Here is a 12,048-nt window from a genome sequence, read left to right as displayed (position 1 = left end):
CTGGAACACAGGTCAAATATAAGCTGTGACATTCTGCACCTTTGGGGAAGAGTAGTGAGTGCTGAACAGGGTCCTGAGGGAGGGAAAGAACCAATTTCAGCCCCCCGGTCAGCTGCTGCAGCAGAACTGTCAGCTTATGCACTCTTCCACAGCAGGGGCAATGGCCAGTGAATCCATGCAGTGGCAGATACACTCCTTCCCTTGGCCACCATGTCACTGCCTCCCTCTCCCTCCATGGCAGCATGAAGGCAGCCTCTGTGAAACTCTGAACTGGGGGTGCACAATGCTTGTGTATTTCCGTGGCATCAGGGCATCTCTGTACCTGGGGGAGGGCAAGATGGGCCCACTACCCCCCCCGAAAAATTGCACATCACCTGTGCCCTTCTAGAGGGCTCTAGAGGTCTTCAATGCACTCATAAAAATGTAAGAATGATTCATGGTGAGAACAACATATCCATGCAACTCAGCCAAGCTGTAAGTGCTCAAGAGCCTACCTTTGGGAGTATCATATCAACAGACAACTATAATCCCACTGGAATTACAAAGGTGCATTCTCCAACCAATCACACCTTGGCTCCCAGTAGAGAGCATCTGCTCAGATGGTATAAATACCAGCAATTTACCAGTACTGGCAACAAATTATTTTGAAGAATAACAGGGTTTTATTTTCACGGAGATCATTTTACATCATCCTTCCATGAAACCTCAAGGACAGTAGTAATATTTCTTTCAGCCAAGACAGTTTAACTGCAGAGCTCAAATCGATACTGTATCAACTCCTAGAGCAAACCCAGGAAAAGACTAAAACACAGACACTGTAACCAAAAACAACTTTGGATTCTGGAAGGTCCCTGTGGCTAACTCCTTGCCTCTAATTGCCAGCTCTGCTGCTGATGGACTATCAGGTATGAAAAAGGAACATGAGGATACTGAGGACTGGAACAGCAGAGCAAATCTCCATCTCCTGATATTGCTTTGGGAGATCACAGCTGTATCCCTGAAATATAATCTATATTTTTTCTACGCACATTCTACTTTGTCAAACTTCTTTGTAAAATAGATTTTACAAGCTGCTCCAATGGCTGGTCTTGGCAGTGTATTCCATACACTGTATTCCCTGGGCCAGATTCAGATCTTTCTTACCCAGATGTAAATCACAAAGAATTCCATTTATGTCAGTGGATTTTCCCCTGGCTAACAATAAAAACCAGAAGGCTTCTCCTGGGCAAAGGACTTCTGCTAAAATGTTCACTGAAATGATTTTTGTTTGCTATTCGTTAGGAAGCATTGTGCTTCAGTTACCTGTGTAAGGGGGAAATCCAACATGAAACCAGACTCCCCTCCCTTCTAAGGTATTTAAATTATAATAATAATGGCTGGCCTGAGCAGTTAGGCCAAAGATTGAGTAGGTCATGGAGACTCCGTTACTCCCAGCTCAGAGCTGAGACACGCTGGCTGAGCACTGTGGAGGATGTCTACGCTAAGCCTGCTCTGTGAATAAATAGAGAGCAGCTGTTTCTGGGACTGTCAGTCCAGCTCCATTCACCAGAGGAAATATTCATACATGTATGTCTCACGGGACTGGATCCTACATTGGCAAAGCAGGTCTGCAAAACTGCACACACACGCAGCCTTTCTCCAGCGGACCGGGGTAACTCACCTTTTCACCCTTAGTGCCCTTCAAGCCACGAACTCCATCTGCCCCCTTACGAAAAAATACAGAGGCACGTTACAATGTTACACCTGCACAAGGTAAAGCATACACACAGCTAGAGCTGGGTGAATCATTAACAACAGCGAATTTCGCTCTCTCTGCTGCCAAATTGTAGCATTCACCCCGCAAAGCGTCTGCAGATTTCTGGCTCCTTTTTAGTGCGACGCTCGCTTCTGTTGTGCATTGGCTGTAGGGGTGAATGAATGTGACCCAAAGAAACATCTACAGGGCAGCTGGAAACGCGCTTACGAGCATGGGTAGACAGACACACATTAGCTCCACTCAAGCTAGTGCACTAAAAATAGCAGTGTAGCCGGGGGTAGCATAGGCAGCCGCTTGGGCTAACTGTCTGAAACCAACCCCTCCCAGCACACTTGGGTGGCTAGCCCAAGCCACCACTCATGCGATCCCTGGCTATCCTGCTATTATTAGCCGGCTAACTTGAGCAGAGCTAGCACATCTGTCTATCCGCACTGGAAAGCGGGCTCCCAGCTGCAGTGCAGACGTACCCTTGAAAGTCAATGGAAGAATACTCATTTATTTCAACCGGGCCAGGATTCCTCCCGTCCGTACTGATCCACCGCTTGAGGTGGGACTTCAAACTCAACAGCAGCGATTGCGTTCCGAGGGCCAGATCCTCAGCTAAGTATGAACGGACATAACCCCACGGCGGTCAAATGAAAATGTTCAGGACCATTATTAAACCACCTATTCATCTGTATATGTCTGACAAGGGCAGATCAGAAGCATTCTAACTCATGCTTAACGTTCATACGGTTTATGGATGGTCAGGATTCTGGAGAAAGGCATTACAAGGGGCTACAGCTGGCGGTCTCTCGACTGAGACTCAGTTTGCCAAGTGCCCTCTTGTGGTAAAAACACATTATGCTCCCAGCCTGATAGAATAACTCAGCACAGCAGTCATCCCTCCACCGCCCAGCCAGCTTTGAAACCAGGATAAATCTTTAGCGCAACTAGGATCTGAAGCAGCATAATGTAACCTATGATTGCCGCTGTATGAAATGACACTAAATGGACACTCCTAAGCACTCTGCTACTTCAGGCGGCCTCCAACAGCTGAGATCCTTAGCACTAAATGGACAGGGTGAAGAAGACGTAATCTTCTTGACGATATTACTCATCTCGGGATTCAAGAGACAGAGTCAAGTATTATCTAGTACTATGCTCCTTCCCCTGGAGTTGACTTGTTGATTGATTTAGTTGGGACTGGTCCTGCTTTGAGCAGGGAGTTGGACTAGATGACCTCCTGAGGTCCCTTCCAACCCTGATATTCTATGATTCTATGACTTGTCTCCTTGTTTGCTTTTATCCTCTACTCAGCCTCCAAGCCATTACATCTAATCAAAACACTGCTGACACCAAGATCCATGACACAGTTGGGAAAGTGGGGGGTGGGGTGGAAGAGATCGGGAAAAAATGCAGTGAATGTAAATCTAAAATCAGCATGTGAAAGCATGAAGCCTGGGAATACCTGTCCGTTACTAATGCAGTACCACATTCACTAAATTATATGAATGTAGGGCAACTGAATCACTGGTCCCCCATTTTCTGAATCACTGGTCCTCTACTGAGTAAGCAGAGGTAAGCTGAACAGCACTATGGAATGAGATGAGATCATCTGGGAGAGGAGCTACTGTCTAGGAAGAATGCACAGGAAAACTGGAGAACAGGAAGCTGTCATACTGGATCAGAGCTGTGGTCCGTTTAGCCCTGCATCACGTGTCCAACAGTGGCCAGTACCAGTTACTTCACAAGCAGGTGAAGGAAACCCTGAAATAGGCAGTTAAGGAATAACCTGCTCCTGAGGAACACTTCTTCCTAACCTGTATCACTTAGAGAAGTTGGCTTATGCCTTGAAGCAGGATCTCTTACCCTGCCAAACTTTTTGGATTTATTTATGTATGGATGTTTAAATCAATCAACACTAGGGCATTGAACAGAATGGAAAGGAAAGGGAAAGAATGAAAAGTGAGTCCAAAGCATACACATGTCAGGAACATGACATATTATTATTAATCATTTGATTGTAGCACCTAAAAGCCCTGGTCATGGACCAAGACCCACTGTGCTAGGTGCTGTACAAACAGAGAACCAAAAAGATGGTCTCTGCACCAAGGAGCTTACAATCTAAGTATCTAATTGAGGGGGTTTCAAGTACATCTTTTACTTGTCCCTCCTACCCAGATGCCTGAGTTAAGCACGTGATCTTGCACACTACGTATGTGGTGCAACAGCACCGAGCATGAACTGAGAATTTAGCCTGTGCACTTTTTGGTTCGCTTTGCAACCTTACTGAAGAGCTCTGCTGTGGATGCACCCACCCTGTTCCCTTTCCTCTCACTGTCCTGCACATGCATCAGAAGGTGGAATTTTGCCCTCAATTTTTTAATAGATTATTTTAGCTATTTAACAGATTATTTTAGCGGTTGTGACATGGGGCACAGGCCCTACGATGCTATGGCAGTGTGTATGGGAAGTTTACACAGTGCCTGCCTGCATTACACCTAGATCTAGCTGGTGCAACTGCTTCACGCTTCTCTGTCTATTTGATCCCTTGGCTGCTTAGAGCTGCCAGAGTCTAGCTGCTCACGTGCTGGTGGCCGAAGGACATAAGAGGAGATGCCCTTGGACAATAAGGAAATCTGGAAGCCCGGCCATATGCAGCTGCAAATCATTACTGCGATTTCGCCTTTGGTCTGGCATACTCACTGAGCTGCAGTGGATTGATCATGCTGTGTGTGTCTGTCAAGAGACTGGAGAGTATCAATATGTGAGACACTCAATACTAATGGATTTTGTGATCTAATTCTCAATTGGCTGCTGTGGTTTCTTGCGGCTTGGGGGCTGCAAGTTCTATTCTGAGTTTTGAAGACTTTGTGAGCCACATTCTGCCCTTAAGCACACGAGGCTCACTCGGAAAGGGGGAAGCTGGGTATCAGGGACTCAATGGAAGGTCAAGGCAGAATGGTTTAAGGAGTGGAAGGTGGGAGATTCAGCAGTGTGCCTTACCGCTGCATCCCCTAGTGCTTGCAGCTGATAGTAGCCGAGGGCGTCAAAGGTGTGACCGAGTCCCTTTGTCTGTCATTCAAAGCATTGCTAGGCCCATGTCTTGCCTTGCTTGGGGCAAAAAGTAAGAAGCTTCCTGCACACTGATTTTCCCTCAGGAAAAGCAGGCCAGAATTTCACCACAGGGAACACACATCTCGTAGCTGTACTATGCAATGTAACTCTTATATCAACAAAAAGAGTTCTTTAAAAATGAATTTAATTTTACCCAAGATGTATTTAATGTCCTCCCCCAACCCCTCCTGCCTGCAAAAAATACAAATGAATTTCAAGTGCAGTGAATTCATACAGCAGGAGAGAATTCTGATCAGATGGACAAGATCTAATGATTTATGATGGCAAGTCCAAGGAGAGACACTGTTCTTTGATTTTCAGAGCTGAAGCTTTATTCAATTAATAGCACACTGATTGAGGGAACTGAAACATTTTTGGTAAACACTAAGGATTGTGCAGACAACACACTTTCTCTATATCACTGTAATGAGGAACAGTTCCACTTTAGCAGTAAGCATAATAGAAAACCATTTCTTAATGGACCACTAAGTCTCAATCTGCTGTGCTGCAAGACATGAGATGAAAACATGCTTTGGTTAAATAAATCTAGTTAAATTTTTGGAAATTGAAGAGTGAGTGGCTTTGTGCTACTGGAAAAATGTATGGAGGGTTTGAATCGGTTTTCACTTCATCTTTAGCCTCTGCTCCTGTATGTATATCCACAAGCATGGACCCCTGCAGTTTCACAGGAGTGTGGGAAGCATTGTATAGATCAGGGGCAGAGTTAACAGATTCTGATGCAGGATTAAGAATCAGAGTGGCAGGGGGAAAATACCCACTACCTTCTTATCAATGTACACATATTGCAGATATCAGGAGCGAGCTGAAGAACTGCAATTCAATTCAGTGAAAGAGAATGGGATGTGAGTTTAAATATCATGACAGAGAAATCTCAGCTTCAAATAACACAATTCCAGAGTACTCTGAGCGCACAGACACACTGTGTTTTGTTTTAATATTGGGCTATTTTGTTTCATTAACAGTCACAGCCTGTTAAAATCTTCATGTACAGGCTGAGATTTGTTTTGTTTTCCAACTAGAGATGGAACTGTGCCATGTTCCGTGGGAATAAAAATCCATCTGAAGCTCTTCTAGAAAGCAGCAGAGTTTTATATTTCTACTAGGCCTGAGCTGATAGGTCAGGCCAAAGGAATGGATCAAATGGTAAGTATGACTGACTACTAGTGCTTCAGTGTTTCTGCTACACTCCCCAGTGAGCTATCGAAGTTTCTTCTAGGCTCACTGATAACACATCTACCATAGGTATCACATCTATATTTAGTGGTAAATCTGATGAGTATCCTTTAGACTCATCTGTAATACCTATAGGTTTCTGACCAACTAACTGATTCAACACCTGTCCTCCTAGATTTCTTCCAGTGCTGTTGCAGCACTTCCTCTTCCATATGACCATTCCCGAGTTCCATTTACACAGAACCAGAGTTGCTAACCCTTTTTAAGCCAGAGAAAGATGTGCTAAGAGTAAGTAGAAGAAATTGCTCCTTAGGGGCTGCTGTCAAACTCAGTGAGATCCAAGACGGCCTCTTCTACCTCGAACACAAGACACAGAATTCAGCTCAGAAATAAAGACATAGGTGTGTGTTCCTGCCTTCCCATCTTCCTTACCTTGACTCCACGAGGTCCTGGATATCCAAGTGGGCCCTGAGGTCCAGTTGGACCCTGTGATTTAAAAACAACAACAACAAAACAACATTAAGATACAGCAACGGTGGAACTTTTTGATAAACTGTCTGTCCTGAACTGCACAGGAAAATGCATGGCTGGCTGAACAGAAGGCATTTGGGAGGTCGGCTGTGCTTAGAAGAGGCTATGGAAACCTAACTTAGAGATCACGTTGCTCTGTGGTCTGTGATCTGCGCACAGGACAGAAGACAGAGAGAGGAGACACCAGCTGTGTGACGGCTGTAATAATTAGCTACAAAGAAAAGGTTTTCTACACAGGATCCGCTAATGATTCGCAATGGCAAAAGTGACTTCTCCGCTTAATGACAGGTTTCAGAGTAACAGCCGTGTTAGTCTGTATTCGCAAAAAGAAAAGGAGTACTTGTGGCACCTTAGAGACTAACCAATTTATTTGAGCATGAGCTTTCGTGAGCTACAGCTCACTTTAATTGTTTTTTGTTTAACTTTATGTATTATGAAGTGTTTGATTCAAACTGCTCTTTCCTCCACGCAAATCAGATACCTAGAGCTAAAAAGGGATCCTAACCAATTCCGCGAACCCTCATCCTCTAATTTGGTTGTTGGGTATTTCTAGATTTCCCCAAGGAGGGCAAGAGGTGCTGGCATCACCGCCACCTTGCAATCTGGGATGTAGTGTGGTGCATCAGGGGGTGGAATGTAGCCAGACAGCCAGCCAGCCCCCCCCCCCCCCCCCCCTCAGACCAGCATTGCTGGAAACACAGGAGGAAGCCGGAACAGGGCACTTACCATATATTCCAGCACAGCCTTTGAAGTTGTGAAAGCACAGGTGTGCTGCTACAATGTGCCTCTGGGAGCAGATACAACGATTAAGCTCACAGCAGGCAGAGACCCTGTGATAGACATGGCTCTTAGCCCCTACTAAATAGCGTGATGCACACACACCAACATCCTAGGTGGGAAAATATTTACCCTGATAAAAGAAATGTCCAGTAGTCGAAACTTATTGTTTCTCTTCTTTGCAAGTGTAAACTACTCTTGCGAAAGCTGGCATCACCCAGACAGACCAGCCTCAATTTGGCATAAGAAAGGAGAAAGAGAATAAAGGAGTACAGAGGTATAAGTAGGGGACCTACAGCACCATGATTTTTGAGTGCTTTTCACTATCTATCTGCTGGTCAGATAAGTGACAGCCTCCCAAGGCTTCTGCAGCTAAGAGGGTCCCTAAGCCTTGTCCCTTATTCGTCTTTCCACGGAATTGAGTGACCGATCCTGGCTTGGCACCGCTGGAATCGAGAGATGCAAGGAGGGTAAGAAGCACCCACACCTGATCTCCTATCTTTAGTGTACACATATTTTGAAATAGAGCTCTATACTTTGTTTTCTTTCTTTGGGATTGTGGCTTCAGTTTTGTAACTTGTTTGTGTGTGTAACATCTCTACATTTAAATAAGTAGGCACTAGCAATTTTGTAACCACATGATTAGAATCTAGCTTAATACATTTTGGTAACCATTTGTGCATAAGCCTGACTTGTTTTCTCTGGTTTACTGTAAAGCAGCCAACACAATTAAAGAACCTCAGCCATTTTGGCTCTAAAGCCTGGCCATTAGGTGAGAGTACTAAGAGCCTAGCGTTGAGTTGTGCCGCCTCCACGGGGCAACTCTTGGGGCACCTGTCAGTCAATCCTGGCTGCCCGCTGCGAAGGAGCTCTGAGCTCTAGCAGTTAAAGTCACGGGTGTGGAGAGGCTCTTAGTGCTGCCATTGGGGCACCTGTCAGTCAGTATTGACTGCCCGCTGCGAAGGAGCTCTGAGCTCTAGCAGTTAAAGTCACGGGTGTGGAGAGGCTCTTAGTGCTGCCATTGGGGCACCTGTCAGTCAGTATTGACTGCCCGCTGCGAAGGAGCTCTGAGCTCTAGCAGTTAAAGTCATGGGTGGTTAGGACCTTGGGGCATCCGTCAGCCTAGCCCGGGCTGCCCGCCGCGAAGGGACAGTGCGTCCTAGCGGTGAAAGTCACGGATGGTATAAACGGGCATAGCTGGCACCTCACCAAACATCCTTGGCCGTCAGCTAACAGAAATTGGTGAGCTGTAGCTCACGAAAGCTCATGCTCAAATAAAATTGGTTAGTCTCTAAGGTGCCACAAGTACTCCTTTTCTTTCTCCGCTTAGTTTCAGGTAGAGCAGGTTGAAGTTGAATTTCGAAGTCATGATGAAATTTTTAAAAAGAAAAAAATCGTTGAAATGTTCACAATTCTTTTCTTGCCTTTTTCTAACCAACTGCAGAATCAGTCCAAATTTTTCAAAATTCAAGGTGTAGCATTGTCAAATTTGAAGTAAACTTTAGACGGCCAAAATTTTGGAAAAAAAGGAGGGGAAATATTTGCAGAAAATTTTAATTTCCCTTTTTTCCCCTCAACTAGCTTCAAGAGTAATAAAATAGGAGCCATGCAGGGTGCTGCAACAATTTGTATAGTGGGGGTGCTGACAGCCATTGACCCAAACTGTAGCCCTGTATGTAATGGAAACCACTTCAAGCCAGGGCATGCTGCAGCACCCCCAGCACCTCTAGTTCCAGCACCTATGGAGCAATGGAATAAAATTAAAAAGTGAAAATGTAGACTTAATGGGTAAAACGTTCAAAAGTGCCTAAGGAACTTAGGAGCCTAAGTCCCATTTGAAAAGTGATTTAGGACTTTTGATGAGATTTAGACTTGTAAGTTCCTGCATCACTTTTGAAAATGGGACTTATGAGCCTATGATCCCTAGATCCAGAAAACTACAGACAATGAGATCTTTTCTAGAACATGTGGAATAAACTCCCAAGGGAAGCAGCGGAAACCCTATCATGTGGCACATGTGAACCTAAATTGCATGAAACATTAGCACATGTGCAATGTGGACCAATCCTTCATGTACAAGGAGATGCATTGGATGCCATCACAAGTCTAGCTTGTCTCTGATTTCTAGGACTGTTATGAATAGAGCCATCATTATAAGAAGATCCACTGGTTGGAAGCTTTCAGAGTAGCAGCCGTGTTAGTCTGTATCCGTAAAAAGAAAAGGTGTACTTGTGGCACCTTAGAGACTAACCAATTTATTAGAGCATAAGCTTTCGTGAGCTACAGCTCACTTCACATCCGATGAAGTGAGCTGTAGCTCACGAAAGCTTATGTCCTAATAAACTGGTTGGAAGCTGAAGCTAGACAAATGTAGACTAAAAATAAGATGCAAATTTGAACAGGGAGGGTCATTAACAACTTACTTGGGCATGTGATGGATTCTCCATCACTTGAAATCTTTAAGTCAAGATTGGATGTCTTTTTAAAAGATAAGCTGTAGCTCAAACAGAAGTTATGGGCTTGATACAGACATTTTCGGGTGAGATTCTTTGGCCTGGATTTTGCCGGAGGGCAGACTAAGATGATCATAATGGTCCTTTCTAGCATTCAGAGCTATGAATCCATCTAGTCATCACTGACTCCAAGGGCTGAATTGTAGTTATTGCCAAATCTGGATGGACACACTTCATGGTAACTTTGTAAGTACCTTGCACCATCGCTAGAGTGCCGTCTTATGACTCGGTACATCAATCACATTTTCAACTGAATTGTTTTCTTTTGCTCAACTAACTGAAAAAAATACTCTTCCATTTCTGTAAGAGAGTTCTGGATAATTTCTCCCAGCCTGACAACCAGGCTGAGCTGAAGGATCTATGCTTCTTGGGGTCTGTTGGAGTCTCAGAACTTGTGCTAGTGTCAATTGGAACAAATCTAGCAGCACAAACACTGCTCTGGGATCATAACTGCTTAAGCAATAACTCATGGAGAAAGTTATAGCCTGGATCTGGACTTTTACCCTGACACCTGCTGACTTCTGGATGTTTGCTAAATGTCTCCCAGCACAGCGAGTGAGCGCAGGGCAGTTGATTGGGTTTTAACATTCTACAGACACGAACATTTGAATTCCTAGCCTCACGTGATGCCAGCTGGAGGAATGGCCGCCATCAAGGTGGCAGGCATTGTTTTCCTGCTCTGCACGGTACCCAGGCAATGCTAGGGTGAGCTTCAATCAAACTGGACTGTACTCTAATAAAAGACTTTTGACAAATGTAATGGTTTTCAGCTGAATGGGACGCAGCAGGAACACAGATGGTAGATCTCCCAGACAAACTAACAACCATATCATTCAAGGACTCTGAGCAATGTTTTCTAAAATATTGTTAAAGAGGGATTTTGACATGGGGGCAAACTAGAAAGAAAAGAACATTAATTTTTTTAAAAAGTAATTTTCTGCATTCCCTCTGCAGCACTGAGGATATTTATTTGTGTCTGATTAACAGCTTTCCCCTTCACGGGTTTCTTTTGCATGTTCGGGAAGCTTTTCAGTGCTGCTTGCCAGGAAAGCTAGGCTGGACAATGCTGCTAACAGATCTCTGGTGCAACTACACATTTATAGACAAGCTGAAATTGTCCCATGACTCCTTCCTCCTCATCCCCTGTGGTCAAAGTCACAAGTGAGAAAACAATCAAAACGCATCTTAGATTCTGAAGGTTCAGGAAGGAAAAACGTCCAAGTTCATCTAGATTTCTAAATGAGTTGTAAATCTCACTAGATCACCATTCCTGGGGCATTTCCAAACAGAGAGTGGGAGGCGGGGGTAATATTTCTGTTCTTTTGTTTCTAGACAAAGCCAGAAAGTTAAAGAAGTAGAAAGAACATTCAAAGAAGCAAACAGACAGTTCAATTGGACTTGGTTTAGGAGCAGGGTTGGTGGGTCTCATTGGTGTTTCAAAAACCAGTACAGCCAAGTCATGTGACCGTTTCCCAGCACATGTTTAACAAAAGTTTTGCAAGCACAGCTACGTCCGTTAGAAGTGTGATACACCCCTCACCCCCCACCTCCCCATACACTCTTTATCTGACATAACTATGCTGGCAAAAGCCCTAACGTAGATGCAGTTATACCGGCAAAAAAGTCCTTTTGCCAGTCTAGCTTATTTCATTTGGGGAACAGGTATAAGTTATGTTGGCAAAAGAACTCTTGCTGCAATGAGCTGCATCTCCATGGAGAGGGTTTGCCGGTATAGCTCTGCTGGTACAGTACCAGTTTGCAGGTATAACTGTCTGAGCAAATCCTTCCTAGCGTAGACAAGGCCTCTCTCCTTCAGAACTGACCAGAGCGCTTTAATGCCTCCAAGGCAATGAAGTCATCTGCTCAACGTCTAACATTGCATGGGGATTAATTTCTTCCTCCATGTTCAGTGACACTAAATAAGAATGATGAGGGTCTGGTTAACACATACCTGACTCCCCTTCTCACCAGGAGGACCTTCTTTGCCAGGATGACCCTATTAATAAAACAAATAGACAAAACAGAGAGAGGAGATTAATAATCAGATCACTGCTTTGGAAACTGACCATCAGTTTTGATCTATTTCCAAGGGGATCCTTACACATTAGTGAGCACTTACTCATGCGAGTGGTCCTGTTGAGGTCAACTGATCTACTTGCATGAGTGCTCACCAACATA

At 44.5% G+C, this 12,048-nt stretch overlaps 1 protein-coding gene across 3 annotated transcripts in view; it reads right to left on the bottom strand.

Moving 5' to 3' along the window:
• COL5A1 (collagen type V alpha 1 chain) overlaps positions 1 to 12,048 on the bottom strand; it is a 252,466-nt gene that overhangs the window by 72,366 nt on the left and 168,052 nt on the right. For all 3 annotated transcript variants that reach the window (XM_048822900.2, XM_048822901.2, XM_075120566.1), the window contains exons 26-28: positions 11,822 to 11,866; positions 6,482 to 6,535; positions 1,661 to 1,705 (exon numbers count right to left, since the gene is read on the bottom strand). In XM_048822900.2, coding sequence (XP_048678857.1) covers positions 1,661 to 1,705; positions 6,482 to 6,535; positions 11,822 to 11,866 — 144 coding nt within the window. The remainder of the gene's footprint in view (positions 1 to 1,660; positions 1,706 to 6,481; positions 6,536 to 11,821; positions 11,867 to 12,048) is intronic.

The sequence above is a fragment of the Caretta caretta genome, chromosome 16 (genome assembly GCF_965140235.1).
Source record: "Caretta caretta isolate rCarCar2 chromosome 16, rCarCar1.hap1, whole genome shotgun sequence".
NCBI classification, from domain to species: domain Eukaryota; kingdom Metazoa; phylum Chordata; order Testudines; family Cheloniidae; genus Caretta; species Caretta caretta.
The sequence above is the reverse complement of the archived record's forward strand: the minus strand, read 5'-3'. Positions and strand labels throughout refer to the sequence as shown.